Source organism: Arachis ipaensis, chromosome B4 (genome assembly GCF_059453495.1).
Source record: "Arachis ipaensis isolate K30076 ecotype BB chromosome B4, ASM5945349v1, whole genome shotgun sequence".
Classification (NCBI taxonomy): Eukaryota; Viridiplantae; Streptophyta; class Magnoliopsida; order Fabales; family Fabaceae; genus Arachis; species Arachis ipaensis.
In genome coordinates this window covers 147,018,122-147,040,103 of record NC_142439.1, presented here as the reverse complement: position 1 = coordinate 147,040,103, position 21,982 = coordinate 147,018,122, and the positions used below count along the sequence as shown (strand labels likewise).

The window sequence follows — 21,982 nt, the reverse complement described above, 5'->3', positions numbered from 1 at the left end:
GGAGGCATTTGGACGGATCAGTCCCTGACGAAGGCATTTGAACAAAGGGACTGATCCGTCCAAATTATGTGAAGGTCAGGGACTTAAAAGTATTTTTCAATGGTCAGAGACAAAAATGTCCGCGGGACAAAAGGTTAGGGACCTATTTGTCTTTTTCTCTCTTAATTTTTCTATGCTTCCGTGTGTTTTCAGATTATAGTTCATTATTTTTCATTACTAATAGTGTGTGACTTTCCTGGTTTTCAATTCCCATAATAGTTCTCTTTCTTGTTTAAAAGTGGAGTGAAATGAATTGTATATTATTCAATTTACTGGTGTTGATTGTTTGGATTCAGATGCATTTCATACTGAATTTGAAGATCTTTTTTCCAAGGAATGAAATCCAATAGTTGCAAAGACAACAATATCCTTAGTAAAATGAAATTGAAGCTATTTAAGGTGTTTGAATGGAAGGAAAGAAAGATTGCTATGTTGATAAAGAGCATCCACATTCACAAAGTAAAGGGTTTCCTTGTTAATCTCTAATAATCTGACATTTTAGAACAGAGAGACCGGATTAGCAAATTAAAGCGATTTAATTCACAATGATGAACTAATGCTATTGGTTGCATTTAACAATTAAACTTATGTCCGTAAAGAAGACTCTGTAAACATGATCCAATAATAACTCACAAACACATCCTTCATCTTCAAGTCTTCAAATATATATATGAGCAAACTAATAAAGATGGTTAATCAATTTTTGAGAATTAAATATGTGATTTAGATTAGATAATTCCTTTCTTATAACATAATAAAAGATAATGCTATGTGATGCTCTGATTCTAAAGTTCTGGAGATTTTTTTTTGACTTTTTGACTTTTTCTTTTTTGTAGGTTTATGATTAGGTAGGGTTGGAAGAATTTAAGATTTTTTTAGGTTTAATAATGTTCTGAAGTTTTTTGGATGCTATTTACTTATTTAGCTTGTTTGAAGAGAATTTGTATGTTTACAGAAATATTTGGTAACTAAAGAAAATTAGTAAAAAATAGTCCTAACTTATCTTATTTAATATTTATTAATTATTACAATAATTAATGAATGATAAATAAGATAAGTTTTGGTTGCCTTTTTTTTTGTCTCTCTAGTATTACCGACATGTTTAATATTGTGATTGAAGAATTTTTTGGATGTGATTTGGAAGATCTGAAACTGAAATTGGAAGGAAATTAATGATCCCAAATGGTTAGAGAGAGGAGTGTAAACTGTGTAATATAGAGCTGGCAATGAGTAGGGTAGAGAGTAGGGTTTGTATCCTACTCTAACCCTACTTGCGAGTTGAAAATTTTATTAAAACTCTATCATATTTTATCTGTGGGTTGAGAACCCTACCCGTACTCTAAAATTCTAAACCCTATCCTATCTTATCTACAGAAATATCAATTTTTTTAAATAAATATAAAATTCAATCATTTCGAATTTCATACATATTAATAAAATAAAAAATAAAAAACTAATGCTCTAAATTATTAAATTAACTAATTAGTTTAGTGGTTGCTTCATTTATTATAAGTCATTATACGAAGAAAATTATGAGTTTAACTCTCACCTCCTTCACTATATATCTAAGTTTTATGAAACGGGTTTAGCTAATATATATTTTTAGGACACATGATAAATGTAATAACCAGAAAAAAAAAAAAAAAGAAGATAAGACGTGGGACCCACTCCTAAGTATATTTCTTCCTTCTCTAACTCTAGCCCCGCACTCACTCACCTCTTACCGCCGCACACACCCTCACTCACCTCATACCTTCTTTCTCACAGCACACACACCCAAATTCAACAGAAAAAGAAAGAAAAGGGAAAGAGAGAGGGGAGACCGCGAGAAGAGAAGGGAGGAGGAAGGAGGGAGCTGTCCACGCGAGGAGAGAGAGGGCCACACCTCGTCACCGCCGGCCTGGAGCTCGCCATTCGTGTCTTGTCGCGTCGCTGCTAGCCGCGTCCAGCTCGTTGCCATCGCGTTGTCATCAGAGGCTAGAACCGAGAGATGCATCCGAGAGAGGGGACGAGCGTGAGAGAGGAGACGAGGACGGACAGCCGCCGCGCCTTGTCTACGTTGCCGCTGAGCTTCAACCGCTGCCATGCCAAGTCGCCGTCGCCATCATTGAGACAGAAGAGAGAGCTCGAAGAGAAAGAAACAGAATGTGCGAGAGGAGCCGTCGTGAATAGAGGGTTGTTCTGTCACCAGTCGTCGTTCGGGTGAACCTTGGTTGCTAATGGAACTGTTGGTGCTGCTGGAGCTAAACCGTTCCTGTCAATAACCCAAACTATCGCAGCTCCACCTTGTCGCTGCCCTAATCCAAATCCTACGCTCATTCGTTCCATTTTACTTCAATCCTCCTCACCTTGGATTTTGGCACTCCGGGTTCGGTATCTTCGGTCCCTTGAGACCAAATTGTGAGTAGACTTTATATTTATAATTGTTTGATTGTGCATCTATAATTATTTTGATCTATAACTAGTATGATCTTTGAATTATACTCACTATATTTGTCTTGAATGATTTTAAATTGATTAGTATAATTGATTTATTTAAATAATTCGTTTTTATGAAGTTTATGCTTTCGGAACTATACATGAGACTATATATATTTTTGATGAAGTTTTGCACTTCTAAAATATTTGATTTTACTTGAATATCTATTTTTTTTAAACTATATATATTTTTGATGAAATTTTGTATCATTCTAAAATGTTTGATTTTACTTGAAAATCTGTTTTTGAAGCATTGAAGTAATTGTTAGTACTCACTTACTTTAAAGATTGTGAAATATGTTTGAAATTTCTTATGATTGAGAAGTATGATTGGAAAGATTTCTGATGAAAAAGTAAAATATGATTTGATTTGATTCTATACCTTATATATTTGAAAGATCAAGGATTTGTTGTATTTGAAATTATATGTTTTGAATTGGTTTGGGAGGCTCGTATTAGAAAACTGTAGTTAATGGTGGTTATGACGTTAATTTAGATGCATCTAACTCAGACTCCAGCTAGCAGGGGTGTTGCTAGCCTAACGTGTAGACCACACGCTAGATCTGTTATTCTGTTAGGAAACACAAGAGGAAAGGGCTACCCATAGAGGTGAAGCCGCTCAAGTGTGGACTTTTGATTTGATTTCTGTATGAGAACTCTCTTATTGATTCACTTATTATTATCAAGTATTATTTTCTAATTAAAATTATTTTGATATAATGTTTATATGGTCTCATGCCGATTATAGATGTATTGTCTAGTCATTGAGTTGCAAAACTCACCCTGTTTTTCTAAAAGTATTTTTCAGGAACAATTACTTGTCTATGTGAGGCTTTCAATTCAAGATGTACGATCTGCAATGAGTACTTATTTGTTGACGAGTTTTTAGATGTATATATGCTCCATACGACAGAGGCATGATCCAACTATTTTTAATTATTTTAATTTTGTTATAAGTGTATAATTATTTATTTTAGAACTTGTATAATATTTGTAACTTTCTTATTCAACTTATATTTGAGTCGGTTAGACTTGCTAGGGGACTATTTTCCTGAGCGCCGGTCATGGCTCATTTTGGGCTGTGATAATAAAATTACTAATTAAAAAAGTTTTTATAAAAAAATAATGTAAAGTTTAAATTATCAATATATTTATTGTGTATTTATTAAAGTAAATTATTTAAAATTTTCTATTATTAACATTCTTAACTTGTATTTTAAAGAGAGAGGTTAGTTAAACCCTAATTTAAATCATGACACAAAAAAATTGACTTTTGACGTAATATCAAAGAAAGTTTCTCCTTGCAACGTTGCTACCTTTGGTGATAAAAATGACAACTAATTGCTTTATATGTTTTCGCCATTGTGATTTCAATCCATCCACTTGATTTGTGAAATCAACAAACTTTATCAGTAACTTGAAGAATCAATGTGCATGCCAAAGAATGTCTAGCTAAAAGCCTAAACTCAAAAAATACCATAAAATTCAATAATTAGTCCTAAAACATACAGTTACAATAAGCATGTATGTTGTATCATCTTCATAGCAAACAATCCACTATGAATTAATTAACACTTGCACATGCATCTACTTGGGTCTGCTCAATCATGTCATAATTAATTAATGGGATGCGTTGACCTTAACAATAATGTATATTTGTTTAGGTGTAATAATGCACATTTTTATACTTTTCATTTCTATTATAATCATCCACTTGTGCATAGATAATTTAATTGAATTAGTACTTTTTATTTCTATTATAATATCACAATTACCTTCAATTTCTTTTATACCAATGAATTTTTTAAGTGAGTTGACTTTACTTTCTTAGCTTGAAATCGTGTTGCCTCCCTATTCATAGTTTCATTCTGTGTCTTGCTTGCTCTTCTTCCACAGATTTTTATGTCTGCCTTCTCTCTTAATTACTGGTACGTGCTGATCATTTATTTTCTCTCATATGTTTGATTGATTTGATTCACTTCATATTTTCTTTCTTTATTGTTTTAGGGAAATTCGGAAATATATTCCATTTGAATAATAAGGATACAGATACAATCGACACACCTTGTGCTTCAAGATTTTTCACCTATACATAGTTCGGTGAGTATAATTGGATATGTAATAACTATGCTACTACTTGATTTCTTTTTTTTGCTTGAATTTTTTCTAAAACAAAGATGTGTTGGTGGTTAATTAATAAAATTTGACAAAAAATGTATTTTAAACAAACAAAGTACAAGATTTAAGTTAGCATATGGCTATTCAAAAGATCCATATATTTGACATGAAGAAGAATCTAGATAAGACGAATTAACTCATTCATCTATTCAGATTTATCATTATTTTTTTTATATTTTCTTTTAAGAGAAAGAGATTTTTTTTTTTTTAAAATGAAGCCTAACAATTAGTTACTCAAAATGTTTATGTAGATTGCTATACAAAGATTAAAGAAGAACCATTATTGCAAATATATTATATTATTACTGTAAAGGTAATATTAAGATCATAAACTTAGATATGCATATGACATATATAGATGTACGAACATAGAAGATCTGAAATATTGATAAAGAGGAAAAAAAAGAAGGGTGTGAGTGAGAGATTCATATAGCAACAGAAGAACAAGTACTTCAACAAATTGCTCCTACATACTTATAACTATTATTTATTTTTCTTCGTTCATTTTTTTTTTATTTTATTTTTACTAGACTGAATTACCACGAATTATATAAATTCAGGTGTAGTCAGATAGTTGAGAGATAGTTGAGAGTCTTTAAATAATTTAATTGATTTGACTGAATTCTCATCTAACGACTCTCAACTATCAATTTCATATGAGGTTGACTTCATCTAAATTTCTACCTTCTGGGAAATAAAAAAAATTATAAAGTAGCTATGAAGTTGTGTTTTACACTAAGAAATCTTCAAGATTACCGGTTCTTCGAAGTTGCATGCGCAAAAGAATAAAACCTTATGTCTGTGTATCTCTCTTGAACACACACAATTTTCTAGTGAATCTTTCAAGACTCTTTTAGTTATTTTCTTATGACCTCTTCTTAGAGTTATCGGTTGCTTTTTATTATTATTATTATTATTATTATTATTATTATTATTATTATTATTGATGTTGATAATTTTCAATAATAACTATTAAATTAACAAAATTCAAACTCGTTCAATTTCTATATATTACTAAATTATTCAACAATCTTTATTTTTCTGCAAATTTATTCATAGATAAGCTATTGAAATTAAAAGAAAGATAGATGAGAGAGAAAGAGAGGCATGCCATTTTTCTTGAACAAATTTTGATAGCTCTTTTCTTCCTTTTTTTTTGTTACTTAAAAAAATGCTTGTAAATGAGTCAAAATAACTTTCAAGATTATAAGGAAGAAATTATACAACAACAACAAAGTCTTGTCCCACTAAGTGGGGTCGGCTACATGAATCAAACGACGTCATTGTGCTCTATCATGTATCATGTCTACAGAGAGACCGTTTACATATAGATCTCGTTTGACCACCTCATGGATGGTCTTCTTAGGTCTTCCTCTGCCTTTCGCCCCTTGTCCATCTTCCATCTCATCCACCCTCCTGACTGGATGTTCTATCGGTCTTCTTCTCACATGTCCAAACCACCTAAGACGCGATTCAACCATCTTTTCCACAATGGGTGCTACTCCAACTCTCTCCCTTATATCTTCGTTCCTTATTTTATCCAATCGCGTATGACCACTCATCCATCTCAACATTTTCATCTCTGCCACACTCAGCTTATGTTCATGCTCCCCTTTAGCTGCCCAACACTCCGTACCATAAAGCATAGCCGATCTTATAGCGGTGCGATAGAATTTACCTTTAAGTTTTAAAGGCACTTTTTTGTCGCATATAAAACCAGATGCACTCCGCCATTTTGACCAACCTGCTTGGATCCTATGATTTACATCATGTTCAATCTCTCCATTATCCTGTATGATGCACCCAAGATACTTAAAACTTTTAACTTTTCGTAGGCTGTTTTCTCCAATCTTCACCTCTATATTAGGGTTTTCCCTTCTCAAACTGAACTTACATTCCATATATTTCGTCTTGCTACGGCTTATGCGCAAACCATACACTTCTAGAGCTTCTCTCCATAACTCCAACTTCTTATTTAGGTCTTCCCTTGACTCTCCCATAAGGACAATATCATCGGCAAAAAGCATACACCATGGCACAGGATCTTGGATGTGCTCTGTGAGTACTTCCAAGACTAATGTGAAAAGGTATGGACTTAAGGATGATCCCTGGTGTAATCCTATACCAATAGAAAATTCCTCTGTCACACCACCTTGAGTCTTCACACTAGTTGTGGCCCCATCATACATGTCTTTAATTGCACGAATATATGCGATCCTTACTCTCCTCTTTTCTAAAACCTTCCATAAGACCTCCCTTGGTACTCTATCATACGCTTTTTCCAAATCAATAAACACCATATGTAGATCCCTTTTTATTACTACGATACCTCTTCATCATCCTTCTTAAAAGGTATATCGCTTCAGTGGTAGATCTGCCTAGCATAAATCCAAATTGGTTCTCTGTTACTTGTGTCTCTTTTCTCAACCTCCATTCTATCACCATTTCCCATAACTTCATGGTATGACTCATAAGCTTGATCCCTCTATAGTTTCCGCAACTTTGTATATCCCCCTTAAAATCTCATTAAAAAGCTTGGTTAACCAGTTGATGCCTTTTTCTCCAAGACCCTTCCAAACCTCAATCGGGATATTATCAGGTCCTACTGCCCTGCCATTTTTCATCTGCTTTAGAGCCTCTTTTACCTCGAAGTCTCGGATCCTCCGATAGTAGTCAAAGTTTTGATCTTCTTCCCTTGTGCGTAATCGACCAAGGCTTGGAAAAGTCTTCTGTCCCTCATTAAATAACTCGTAGAAGTAGCTCTTCCACCTTTCATTAATCTTCTCCTCTTGAACCAACACATCTCCATCCTTATCCTTTATGCACTTAACTTGATCCAAATCTCTCGTTCTTCTTTCACGGCTCTTTGCGATTCTATATATACATTTTTCTCCTTCTTTCGTGCCCAAAGACTAGTAGAGGCCCTCATATACTCTTGTTCTTACTTCACTTACAGCCACTTTTGTCTCTTTCTTAGCCGCCTTATATTTTTTCCAGTTATCTGCGTTGCGGCATAGAGACCACTCTTTAAAGCACTCCCTTTTTATCTTTATCTTATCTTGTACACTCGCATTCCACCACCATGACTCCTTGTCTCTTGGTCCTATTCTTTTAGATTCACCAAAGCTTTCTTTTGCTGTTCTTCTAATAACTTCTGCCATCTCCCTCCACATCTCTTTCGCGCTTTCATTCCCATCCTACTTTGCCGCTTCTCCTACCCGTCTTAGGAATCTTCTTTGTTCCTCACCTTTCATCTGCCACCACCTCGTCCTTGGGTTCTTCGTATGATGTCTTTTCCTCAACTTTTGCTCAACGCGTAAATCCATGACGAGCACCCTATGTTGTGTTGTCAAACTCTCTCCTGGGATAATTTTACAATTAATGCAAAATTTTCGGTCGACTCTCCTCAACAAGAAGAAGTCAATTTGAGAGCTTGTCATGCCACTCTTATAGGTTATAAGATGTTCGTCTCTCTTTTTAAAATATGTATTTGCGATGAGAAGATTAAAGGTTGAGGAAAAGTCCAAAATAGTTTTACCCTCGGCATTGATCACCCCGAAACCATGGCCTCCGTGAATATTCACATATCCAGTCACTTCTCTCCCAACATGGCCATTTAAATCTCCTCCTAAGAAAATCTTATCTCCCAAAAGTATGTCTTGAACCAAACTCTCTAGATCCTCCCAAAACATTATCTTGTGTTGTTCGTCCGAACCCACTTGCGGTGCATCGGCGCTAATCACATGGAAAGCACCTCCCTCCACCACAAGTTTGATAGAGATGATCCAATCTCCCACCCTCTTAACATCCACTACGTCCTTCTTTCACTGCTTACCCACAATTATTCCAACCCCATTCTTATTCTTCACCTTTCCTATATACCAAAGTTTGAAACCAGAAGTATCAAATTCCCTAGCCTTCGCACCAACCCATTTTGTTTCTTGTAGGCACATAATGTTAATCTTCCTCCTTGTCATGGTGTCCACCACCTCCATGGACTTTCCTATTAGGGTGCCTATATTCCATGTCCTAAATCTCAACCTTCTGTCGCTCCAACCTTTACCTTTTACTTTGTGAACTAGCTTATTTACCCTTGTCCGTTCATGAAAACGCGAGAATCCTTGCTCATTTAACACTATATTCGGGCACCGATGCAGCGGCTCTTGCTCATTTGACACCGTACTCGAGCCATACAGCGCGTTGCTTCCGGGCAACGACCTAGCTTTAGCGCAATAATGTCTTTGATTCATATCATGGGGGTTCGACTATATTTTTATGTTGGTTGTCGAAGACCTAACACAACCCTCCTCCTTTATCTGGGCTTGGGACCGGCTATATACCGCAAGTGTAACATAGGCGGAGTTATAAGGAAGAAATTATATTGTTAAATAATTTATTAAATTAGTTTTTAAAAGATAATTTTAAATAAACTTTTAGTATTTATTTTTGATAAATTAAACTAAAAATTATTATATTTAATAAACACAACTAATGGTTTCGAATTAAATCATCATACTAAATCGAAACTGTTGGCTTCAATTTACCATGGCATCTGTTCACGTGTATAAATCGAATGTAATAGATTCGATTTCCTAACAAATATAAATCGAATCTCTTTGTTTCGATTTACATGTATGTACAAATCGAAGTTATTTGTTTCGATTTATAAATATATGTCAATTTGTATGCAATTCAAATTTAATAAATTCGATTTAGTATTGGTTTCGTAAATCGAATTTAATAGATTTGATTTATATAGAAATGGATCTTGGGACATTCAGTAGTCATGTTTGATTTGGAAGATCTGGATAATTTTGGGTTTCAATTGGTTTATTCTGGTAATTTACCCTTTGTTTTTATCATAAAGTGCACATTATTTTCTTTAAAATAGTTTTTGTGTCGTTTTTTGTTGTTGAAGGTTTTATCCTAATGTTAATTAAAAGTAAATAATAAATAAGATATTTAATTTATATAAAATATTTATTTTTTAAAAAAAATTGTTTCTAAATTCTTTTAATTTGATATATAAAATACTATAAATTTCACAATATTGTATGTTCTTGTTATTAAGTATTATCTCATTATCTGATTAATTTATTTTCATGTCAAGTAAAAAAATGAGATTGAATGACATTGATTATCAATTATGATTAACCCATCATATATGTATGTTTGTTTCTATCTAATATTTATATTTTATTCATTTTTTTTCTTATGGATGATCTTACTTTCTTTCTTAATACACTTAATTAACAATCTTCCTTTAATTTTTTCATAGGATCCGAAAATAAAAAATGATTGATAGTGTTGTTAACTTTGCACTGGACAACTTGTCACGGCTGCTTGTTAGTGAAGTGACTTTGCTTTCTAGCGTAAAAGATCAAATCAGGTCCCTAAATGATGAACTGAAGTTCATGAACATCTTTATCAAGAGTTCTGAAGGAAAGCGTGAGGATCCATTTGTGAAAGAAGTGGTGAACCAAATCAGAAATGTAGCATACCAAGCTGAAGATGTAGTAGACACCTATGTCGTCAATGTCAACAATCAAAGAAGCAGAAACATGTTGGGGAAGTTCTTCCACAGCAAAGACCATGTGATGATGTTCCATGAGGTGAGTGATCAGATTAACAGCATCAAAAGAAGGATCGATGAGATTTATCAAAACAAGTCTAAATATGGCATCCAACAAGGTGATTTTGAAAGTCATAATGGAAACAAAGAATTTGCAAAAGACTCATTGATTGCGAAAAGGAGGAATGTGGAAGAAGAGGAGGTAGTAGGCTTGGTGCATGACTCTGATGAGGTGATTAACCACCTCGCCAGAAGAGGAGATTCGAGTCGTAGAGTTGTTTGCATATTAGGCATGGGTGGCTTGGGAAAGACCACTCTTGCTCGAAAGATCTACAACAACAAGAAGATCAAGAGCATGTTCCCGTGTCATGTGTGGGGTTTTGTGTCCAACCATTACAGAGCACAAGAATTACTACTGAGCCTTTTGAAGCTTTTGGGGTTATCCTCAGAGGAGTATAAAGATTTAAATGATAAAGAGAAAATGAAAAGAAAAGTCAGAGAATGCATGAGTGGAAAAAAATACCTGGTAATCCTAGACGACATCTGGAATATTCAAGTGTGGGACGAGTTGCAAGAAGCCTTTCCTGATGAAAACAATGGTAGTAGAATATTGATAACCACACGTATTGAAGATATCTCTCATTATACAAGAGCAATCTTCACTTACGAACTTCCATTTCTTGACGAAAGTAAAAGTTGGGAATTATTCTGTAAAAAGGTGTTTGGTAAAGAAAAATGTCCTCATGAACTTGAACTTCCTGGAAAAGAAATGGCTAATGCTTGTAAAGGTTTGCCACTTGCCATCATTGTGTTAGCCGGTATGGTTGCCAAAAAAGAGAGGTCACCAAGAGAATGGCTTAAAATCAAGAATAATGTTTCTTGGTATCTTGTTCAGGAGGAAGAATATCGAATTGTGACCAATATTCTGAAGCTTAGCTATGATGACCTTCCTCAAACATTAAAGCCATGCTTTCTTTATTTGGGAGTGTATCCTGAAGATTATGAAATCAATGTGAGAAGATTGTGTCAACTGTGGATAGCTGAAGGGTTCATTCAGAAAAAAGAAGTTGGACCATCAAATTCACCAGAAGTAGAAGATATTGCTGACATGTATTTAGATAAGCTGGTGGAACGGAGCTTGGTGCAAGTGGCAAGTAGGAGGACTGATGGTGGTGTGAAGACATGTCGAGTCCATGATCTTCTTCGTGACCTATGCATTTCAGAGAGTAGGGAAAATAAATTTATGGAAGTGTGCACAAATTTGGATGCTATTAAGTGTAATTCTCGTAGGATGTCTCTCCAGTATAGAGGAGAACTGAGGCTAACCGAAGATAACCAATCATCTGCACGCTCTCTGCTTCTGTTTGGTGAAAACACTTACTGGGAGAATGAATCAGAAGGGTGGAAACAGATAAAGAATGGCTTCAAGTTGGCTCGTGTATTGGACATGAACCAAGTGAGGCTATGTTTATCACCTCGTGGATTGACGACATTGATCCATCTAAGGTTTTTGAAAGTTACAGCATCTTCTAGAACAATTGGAGATGAAGTTTTAGCTTCTATATGCAACCTTTGGAATCTAGAAACGCTATACTTATGGATTAAACACTCTATTACTCTACCAAACAAAATATGGAAACTCAAGTCACTCAGGCATGTGTATTTAAACTGTGATGATATATTTAGAGAATTGACTCAAATAGAATCAATAATGCAGAGGATGAAAATGGAAGAAGCGACGAAGATATTTAAAGGATGGTCTGGAGGAGCATCAATGTCGAAGATGAAAATTGGAGAAACAAAGGTGGAGAATCTTCAAACACTGCATAACATCTGTCTTAATGCAAGAACAGCAAGCGTCCTAAAAAAGGGCATGTTCCCCAACTTGACAAAATTAACTTTGCGTGGAGAGGTGACAGAGCTGCCAGAGGCACCAGAAAAAGAATTCTTAGAGAACAGTTTGCAGTGCCTAAACAAACTCCGAACGCTAAAGCTACTTGGCATCGCGATACTTCCATTAGATCGGAATGCGTATCCTACAAGTCTTACCAAGATTACCATATCCTTTGGTCAACTGGATGCAAGAATAATAAAGACCCTGGGACAGCTTGCCAACCTGCAAATCTTGAAACTCGGTGGCAGAGGCATATATGGCGATGTTGATTGCGTAGCTGGTGACTTCCCACAGCTTCGAGTACTACAGTGTGGGGCTGACATGGTAGATGGCAGGTGGAAAGTAGAAAAAGGAGCAATGCCTCAGATTCGATATTGCAACATTCCTCACATCCGTGACTAAGAGTGATGAGGTTATATTCATCATCAACATTCGACCTTTGTTTTTCTGTATGTCTTGATTACCGTTTAATATCTTTCCTTGGATATGTAGTTTTATTACGATGTTGTTGCTTTAATGTTTATGTGTGTAGTACTACTAATGTTATTGCTTGGACACTTCGCTGAGTTATCGTGTCCGCGTGTCGGACACATTTCGAACACGACACTCACGACACTCGTCCGACACACTTAAATACAACCACATATCCGTGTGTCCAGTCTTATTCTTAACATATATTCTTAAAATAAATTTAGATATAATATATATTATTATTTATTAAAAAAATATTTTAAATACTTGATATAATTAAAATAAGACATTAAAAATAATTAAAAATTTTAATTTATATTTTAATATCAATAAAATATCAAAATATCATTACAATTTATCTAAAAAAGACTTTATATTTTATATATATACGTGTCTCCGTGTCATGTAATATTTTAAAATTCGCGTGTCAGCGTGTCCCGTATCGTATCGTGTCCGTGTCCGTATCAGTGTCCGTGCATCGTAGGATTCCATCAACAGCCAGAGCCCAAATTTAATTTTGTATGCTTTTCTTCTGTGTTTATTTTATTTGATTGTCGGACTACAGGGTATCAAGTTTCATTTGCATTTTGTACAATGATGAATACAAGAAAACAAAAACATTAGCAATTCCATATAAGATATAGTTAATTAACATTTGAAGCTGTGATTTGGAATCAATACTCAGATACTCCAAAACATAATATTACATTCAATGATCACCAACTTCTCAATATACTCCAAGCTCGAATAGAACGGCTTTATTGCCAAATTAAAGCAACTTAATTCACAAAGATACATTGATTTCTCGCTTCCACAAATATTCTCACGGCAAGAATTAATACTGGTTCATTAAGCAATTTTCCTGTATATATCTTCTGTATTGAACTTTAGTCCATAAATTAAAGAACACTACTCTATAAATATATGATCCATAATCATAACTCAAGCACATACACCCTTCACTAAGTATAATAATATAATCAATTACTATATGCAAGTTAATTAAGATGGTTAATTAACCTCTGGGAAACCTTTGATTTAGATTTAAATAATTCCTTTCTTTTATGTATGTGTTAAGATTAGATATTTTTTGCTACCCCATTTTAGGGATCGGAATAACTTCAATTATATTTGATACTTAGCTTGCTTACATATATATACATATACTTGCACAAATGTTCATACGGCAAGAATAAGATGCTTATGTATCTATCTTTTGGCCCTTTATTTATTTATTACTTTATATTGTGACAAACGCATGCATTGCTCAAAGCCCAGAGATTCTTTGGACTATATATGACTTAAGGCACCTTATGGCAATTATTTAATTTACTATATATACTTGCTTTTTATTATATAATTTCCTCACTTTGGTGTGGCTGGTGCTGCTCAATCTAGCTACTACCCAAACCGATCCTATTTCAACTTTTTCCACAAAGGAAGCAAAGGAATTTATCAAATTATTATATTGCTTGGATAATATTTATTAAGGTACATTATCTCAACTTTAGGGCACGGTTATGAATACTTAACATCATTTAATTAGTGATTTTTCCCCTTCTAATTTCGGTTGTCTATCTAGTGAATGTTTGTTCTTTCACACATTGGATTAATTAAGTTATTTAATTTGTTGTTGCACACATCATCATGGCATTGTTGCTTTGGTAGGAGCTCTTATATACAAAGGAACATCTTTTCAAGTCAATGTAAGTTTAATTTATGTTACCGAATAAACTATATATAGATTCACCAATATAATTATCTTTATTTTAGCTTCACTTCCTTGGTATATGAAATCTACGGCTCCTTTGATTTTAGCCTATAGTTCCACGGTTCCACCCCCTAATTAATGAATCTTTGTTTACAGTACATTATTTCTTCTATTTTTTATTTATATTTTAAATAACATATTATATCATTTCTAATTTATTCATATATACTCATTATTAAAAATATATAAATCGTTACCATTAATTTATTATCTAGCATGACTTATTTTTAATGATTGAGCGAGTACTACATACACACTGTTAGATTCTAAAGAAATTGATGAGCGAGGAAGAGATTATTTAAACAACATTGATGAAAGATAATTCAATGCATCTCAATAAAAATTATAAATCGAGTTAAATTCACATGTAGATATTTTAATATAAAATTAATAATTAAAAATTATCAACTTTAAATAAAAATAAATACATATAAATTTTAATCAATTAAATTATATTAACAGAATCTTTACGCACTTATTTAACCTTTTTTTTTTCTCCCCCACTTGTTCTGTGTAGGTTCTAACTGCCTAATAGGATCACAGGAATAATCTCTTGCCTCTTGGCACACCACCTGCTGTTGAAGTTGATTTTAGATTTTTTAATCAAGGTGAGACACATTTATTTCTTTTATATTCTCTGTGTCACTGCCAGATTCTCAATATATACATATATCTGTTTCATGAAATAATAATAATATTAAAATTTGGTCAATAATTAGTCGGTAAAAAAAAAGTGATGAGTAATTTTATATTATTGAATAAAATTTCACATTATTAAAAATATCAATAATAATTAATTAATGATTATAAATCATAAAATTTGATAGCCCTAACACTCATTGATAATTAATAACAATGATAATGAATAATGTAGCATGCATATGATCTATTTATCTATTTATAATAGAGTAATGTGAGAAAGATAATAAATCAATAATATAAAGTTATTTTATTTAATTTAATATTTATAATTTTATATATAATATTTATAATTATATATTTAAAATTATTCATTTATTTTAATAATAATTAAAAAGTACAAAATAAGGAAACTAATACATTAAAAAAAAAGTTATGGCTTCTACTATAACCTCCAAATATTATACTTATATGTATTAAAAAAATTTTAAATAGTTCCACCATTATTTTTAGACATTTACTTTCATTTTATTGTGCCACGAAAGATTTTGTTTTTAATGACATAATATTTTTTAATGACGATAGATTATAAAAAGGAGTTAATAGTCAATTTTGAAAGCTACTCTAATCTTTATTTTGATCTTTGAAAGATAAAATTAATTAAAATTGTTCCCAAAAAATATACGATTTAGTAACGTTAGTCCTTCTATCAATTGGATGATGACGTATCACGTTAAGTACCATGTGGCATGATAACGTGCACTACTAGAAATAGGATTTTTTCGGACGAAAATTTCAAACGAAATTTATTCCGTCTGAATGACTTTTTTATTTCGGATAAATTTGAGACAAATGTTGAACAATTTTTAGTGGAGGCATTGGAATAATATATTTTGTCCTAAATTTGTCTAAATTTTGTCCCAAATTTTGGCGCCAAATTTTTTTTGGATGGCGCCAAAATTTTCATACAGATTAGTAACACATTTCGGACAAAAGCTATAATTCGTCTGTATTTCATCTGAATAACTTTAGACAGATTTTGGACGCATTTTGAAAATTGTTAATTCTATCCCAAATTTGTCTATAATTAGTCTTAAATGTTTTTACTATAGCTAACCCCTTGAAATAGGCAAAATTTTTTCGCACAAATTTAGGACAAAAATAGCATCATTTGTAAATTTCGTATGAAAGTGCATCAGTTTTCAAACGGATTTCATATGTTTATTGAAAAATTATAACATTTAGTATAAAAATAATGTTTATATTTTAAATTGGTCTATGATTTATCCCAAATATTTTTACTATTTCAAATAAAGTTTCTTTTCCCTAAAATAACCTTAATTATATATAACTTATAAAAGAATACACTTTTTGTTTCTAAAACTTAATTCCAAAACTTCTTGATCAAAATATGAAATAATTAGGGGTGGCAACGGGGCGGGTAGGGGCGGGTTTTTGCTCTACCCGACCCCGCCCCGCCCTACAGAAAATCCGCATTAAACCCGCCCCGCCCTACCCGCGGGTTGTAAAATGTTAAACCCTAACCCGCCCCTGCGGGTACCCGCCCCGCCCCTACCCGCCCCTATAATTATTAAATCCAACAAATAAAATTAAATTTTAAAAATTATATAACCACCATTTACATACATAATATAAATTAAAGTAAAAATTTATATATAATATAATATTATTAATCATTTTACTAATTATTTTATATATGTTACGTATATTATATATTAAAAATATATATATTTACATATATATTATATATACCGGGGCGGGTAGGGGCGGGTTCAACCTAAACCCGACCCCGCCCCGCCCCGCCCAAGAACCCGCCCCGTTAAAACCCGCCCCGGTGCGGGGCGGGTAATTACCCGCCCCGAGCGGATAGGGGCGGGGTGGGTACCCGCGGGTTCGGGTAGTGTTGCCACCCCTAGAAATAATCATCGTATTGATTAATTTCTCATTTATTATTATACATGTTCATAGCCTAACCCAAAACACTAAGCCAGATCTATTAAGCTTAAAGGCCCACCAAAGACCTCGCTCTACCTGACCTACTAAGAGGTCGAATATATAAAAACGGAACTCAACTACTTTTTCATATAACAATTGAAAAAACGCTTAGTTTTAATATTATTGCAGTAAAATTAGATATCAGTTTAATTAAACCATAAAAATTGATTTTTAACAAACTGATTTTTATAAAAAAAAAAAAGAGCATTAATACACACAATGATAATTACTAAAAAAAGAACTTACTTATATAGAGTTTCTTTCAAAAGACCTCTTTAACAAATTAATCCACATACCATAGTTCAAAAGAAGAATTCACCACAATTCTTACAACAAGATTTTATATATATATATAGCTTCGTATATGAATTTATCTATTGATTAATGATTGTGTTACGCAAGTAGGAACTATATAAACACCTTCAAGAATTTGAAAAAAAAAATTACTTATTAATCTTAATTGAAACCTATCACTAAATAGAACATTTATATACAATTAAACACCTTTTATATATATATTCCATATTTTCATACTTTTTTAAATAATTATAAATATTTTTTTTAAATATATTATAAATACCTTTAGCTAGCATTAATATTAAATTTAATATTACTAAATATTTATTTTTTAAAATTATTAAATAATAAAATTAAAAAATATAACTTAAAATTCAAATAATTTAAAATCAAAATTAAAATTAATTTTATTAAATATTTATTTTTAGGTACCAATGTTCCAAAACTTATCTTTTGAATACTAATGATATAATTTTATTTTTTTTTAATTTGTTGGTAAAGTTTAGATATAATTTAATTTTAAAATTTTAACATATGTAGAATGTAGTTGTTTCAAAACCACCTTTCTACTCTGCGCCAAAAAGCCAAATTTTATTCAAACCCGCCCTTTTGTTTCAATTTTTATCTTCTTCTCAAAAACTGCCCTGCCTCCTTACGGTTTACAGAGAGCCTTCACTCATTCACAAAGTCACACTGCTCTCCTACCTGTGGCCACCATCGATCTTCCGGGTTGCACTCCAGCCAACTTCCGCCCTTGCAACTCAGGCGACCTCTACCCTCTCTGGTTCTTCGCCCTCACAGATTAGAGAGCCCTAACTCGCTCACCTGCTCTGCCTTGTGGCCACTGCCGCGGCGCTGATCTTCCGGGTCGCACTCCAGCCAACCTCCGACCTCGCAACTCAGGCAACCACCACCCTCGTGGTTCGCGTTCACAGGTAATAGCTCTCACCCGCTCACACTGCTCTGCCTCCTGCATGTGGCCGCCTCCTCCGGTCTCGGACCTCGCACCGCCACCAGCCTCCAACCCTTGCCACTTTGCGTCTTTGTGCGACCTCTGTGGCTCTGTCAAGTCCCAATTTTTTGTGAGTAGTGATGTGATTCTTGTTTGTTTCTTTGTCAATTTGCTTGTTAATATGGTTCTCGTTATCAGACTATGGCTTGGATTTTTATCAATGGTCCTTTGGTCTTTCTAAGGATAAAATTAGAGTACTATTAAAAAAGTTAGGGTTTGTTCTTAACTCTTTGGATATGAGTGATAATCTCTTCCGCTTCCAACACCATCTCCGGTGGAGGATCACCCAAATGCTTTGCAGGGGTTTTTTCTTCAAATATCCAAGTGGTGTTGTGTGCCTTGTGGTGGTGTATAGTGTTTTTTTCCCCACTCAGTAAAGTATTTTCTTTTATTCATTATATAGCAATGGACATATTTTTAGCTGTGCGTGCCTGTATAGCTTAAACTACATATGTACTCATTACCAAAATTTACAGGTGCTCATTGTTTTGTATGAGACATTCCGAATGCATTCGTCAAAGTTTAGCTCTAGTGGCTCTCGTGACCTCCTTATCTGTGATGAGGCTCACAGACTAAAGAATGATCAGACGATAACAAACAGGGTACTGTACAAAATTTCTCCAGTTTAAAGGCATGTTTCTGACTTTTGTTCAAGGCACCTTGATGGCTGTGATTCTGAGTTTCTCACCTATACTTCCTGAATCAGGCATTGGCAGCTCTTCCATGTAAACGTAGAATTCTATTTTCAGGAACTCCTTTGCAGGTGAGATTCTACGCATGTGTAGCTCTTTGTGTTTCGGGCTACAATCCTAAATAACCATTAATGTTTATACTTTTATGGACATATTTTGCAGAATGACTTGGAGGAATTCTGTGGAAGTTGAGGCTGAGAAACTACTAAGATGCATGGAATGAATATTATCAACAGTGTCAGACTTTTATGATACTGTAATGCATTATGTTTCTAGTTCCTTCTTACTGCTTGGAGTATTGAATTTCCTAAATATTGCTTGTATAATATTCAAATTTCAGTTAAGTACTTAAATCTCTGTCTCTCGCCAAGGTTGCAGCAGCAGAGGCTGAGCGAGAGAGAAACCAGTGATGGATTGTTTGTCACTTCCATCGTTCATTTGGATTCCATCAACATATAAGTATGAAAAACACAGCAACCATCAAAAGAAGTTCCAAATTGCGGTGTCTAGGAGAGACACTGACGCTGAATTTTCTTTGTCCTTTTCTTGTTTTCCTTCATTCAATGCTATTCACAAAACAGTTCCTTTGGCTGCTTCAATCGCAATTTTCTCTGGTCACCCCCTGGTACTTTTTTCATAGACCTTTGCTTGTTTGTTATTTCTATAGCAAAATTGTCAAAGACATTACTATAGCAATACCTAAAAAAAATTAATGTTTTTCCCCTCCTGATGAAAAGTGTTTTATTGAAATTCTAACTTTTCTATATTTATCGTTATGGGAAGTATTTGCTTGTTTCTGCATATTCTTCTAGTAAATATTTTGAATTATGTCTGCTCTTCAAAAATGTTGTATATTAATTTAGCCCTTTGATATTAAAATAAGTATTAGTAATTAATTTAGTCATTTGATGTATATATTTAAGTCTCAACTTGCTTGATGATAATTCGAGACCAATTCAATGACATAAATTTGACTTTAGGTTTTGTTGGAAAAAAAACACGTACATACAGAGTTGGTGTTGTGCATTATGTTATGGCTAAATTGAAAAGGATTAAACTAACAGCTTGAGAATTTGTTAATCTTCTAAGAATATTAATTAAATTCAGCATTTTGTTATAATGCAGCACACGCTGGGTTCATGTCAGGAATGACTAGAATAGAATCTGTGATTTTGTCTAATCTAGTGTGGTCACTTAAAATATTTCAGAAGATTATAGAGAGGAGTCCCAAGCAGTTGAACACGTGCGTCGACTATTGGATATCGTATTTTTGGAGTCAGTTAACCTTTTCTAATTTGGTTGCATTTATTTTGTTTTGTGTCATGTGACAGAGCCTTGAGCAAATTGGTAGCAGAGCAGAACGCCTTAGGATTAAATCAAATATATATTTATATTCAAGTACTGTATTGAGGTGGAAATCTGGATTTCTTCTGATTAGTTTTGCTGCTAACATTCTTCTTGCTATATTATTTTCTGTTTTATACATGAATTTTTATTGAAGTTATTGTCTGTGTCCTATTAAGCGATTATTTTATGTTATAGCCTTAATTTGCGAGAACTGTATGGTGAAGTTTAGATACTTGTATGCTTTTTTATCTTAATTTAGTTTTCAGGACATATTAAAGAAAGCTTCTTTCCCCTCGTGCTATAGTTGTTGATTCAATACAAACTCTTGATCCTATTAACATTGTTAGTAATTTTCTTTCAACTTTATTAACACTTTTCTTTTTCTACCATTTGTCAATATCTTTGAATTTAATATTTTGTTTTGATTTATGTATTCTCAAGTGGTCAGAGCAAAAGGTTAAGTTGAATGATGCTGAGGACAAGTTAAAAGATCAAGAACATCAACTAAAGGTTCAACAAAAAAGAATTGGTTCTACTAAAAAGACAGATGAGCTTGGGACAGGCTCTAGTGATGATGAAGATGATAACAAAAGTGATTGATGTTAGGAGGATATGTTTTTTTTTATTTAAATTAAGGAATTTTTAAGTGAATTAGTTAGTACATCTTATTTTATTCATGATATTTGACCTTTTTAAAGGCTTCCTTTGTTTTAGTTTAAGTATTTTTTTTTCTTATTTTAGTTTGATTACATTTATGGACAAGTATTTTAATAATAAATATTTTTTAACTATTTTATGGTAATTAACTTTTTCATGACTTTATTATGTGTTTATAATTTGGATGATGTAATATGAAAAAAATTATTATGATGGTCTTAATATAGAAAGCAGATTGAATACAATTTATTTTCTAAAATATTTATATATTAAATAGTAAATTATTTTGTATGAAAATTGTTTGAAATATTATATTAAATTTGTAGAAAATTTGTGCGAAAATAATTTTTTGTTTTGTCTGAAATTTAATTGAAAAGAAATATTTGATTTGTCTAAAATTTGTTCGAAAAAAATTTGTTATATTTGACTAAATTCGTTAGAAATTTGTTTGAAATAAAATATATTTTTGTTTGAAATTTGTCTAAAATGAAATATTTTTACGTTTGAAATTTGTCTGAAATACATTGTTTTCATGTTGGCTAATCTGTCTAAAATTCGTCTAAAATACATCATAATAGTTAGAAATCTAGCAAATAAATACCTATTCGAAATTTGTCACAAAATCGTCTGAAAAAAATTTCGGACGAAATTTCAGACAAAATATAAATTAGCAACAAGGCTTTTTCGGACAAAAAAAATTCGTCCCAATTTTGTTTGAAAAAAAAAATTTGTCTCTAATTTGTTCAAAATTTGTTTTAATTTCGTCTCAAAATTCGTCCGAAAAAGCCCTATTTCTAGTAGTGGTGGTGGGTTAATACCATGTGTCACAAGATGATTGGTTGACATGTCAGATCAGTGCCACGTGTCAGATCAGTGACACGTGGTGCCATGTGTCACTTAACATATAAAAAAGTTATTT

General features: G+C 32.9%; 2 protein-coding genes across 5 annotated transcripts; both read left to right on the top strand.

The window, feature by feature from the left end:
• Positions 1-4,201: 4,201 nt before the first annotated feature.
• Positions 4,202-12,718, top strand: LOC107635641 (disease resistance protein RPP13). Its single transcript, XM_016339165.3, has 3 exons — positions 4,202-4,445; positions 4,525-4,617; positions 9,974-12,718. The coding sequence occupies exon 3, from the start codon at positions 9,990-9,992 to the stop codon at positions 12,561-12,563; it is 2,574 nt and encodes an 857-aa protein (XP_016194651.1). The 5' UTR covers positions 4,202-4,445; positions 4,525-4,617; positions 9,974-9,989; the 3' UTR covers positions 12,564-12,718.
• A 1,291-nt stretch (positions 12,719-14,009) lies between these two features.
• On the top strand, positions 14,010-19,577 carry LOC110271387 (DNA repair and recombination protein RAD54-like). 4 transcript variants are annotated; one of them, XR_002362084.2, is made up of 8 exons: positions 14,010-14,123; positions 14,301-14,338; positions 14,921-15,011; positions 18,021-18,437; positions 18,844-18,969; positions 19,074-19,130; positions 19,222-19,315; positions 19,438-19,577. XR_002362084.2 is itself a non-coding variant. In XM_088483322.1 (7 exons), the coding sequence occupies exons 4-7, from the start codon at positions 18,330-18,332 to the stop codon at positions 19,249-19,251; spliced, it is 321 nt and encodes a 106-aa protein (XP_088339448.1). In that variant the 5' UTR covers positions 14,010-14,123; positions 14,301-14,338; positions 14,921-15,011; positions 18,021-18,329; the 3' UTR covers positions 19,252-19,472. The 4 variants fall into 4 exon arrangements, 1 of the variants encoding a protein (XP_088339448.1); XR_002362083.2 differs by having other exon boundaries at positions 19,431-19,567; XR_002362082.2 differs by lacking the exon at positions 19,438-19,577 and adding an exon at positions 19,400-19,417.
• Positions 19,578-21,982: the final 2,405 nt, after the last annotated feature.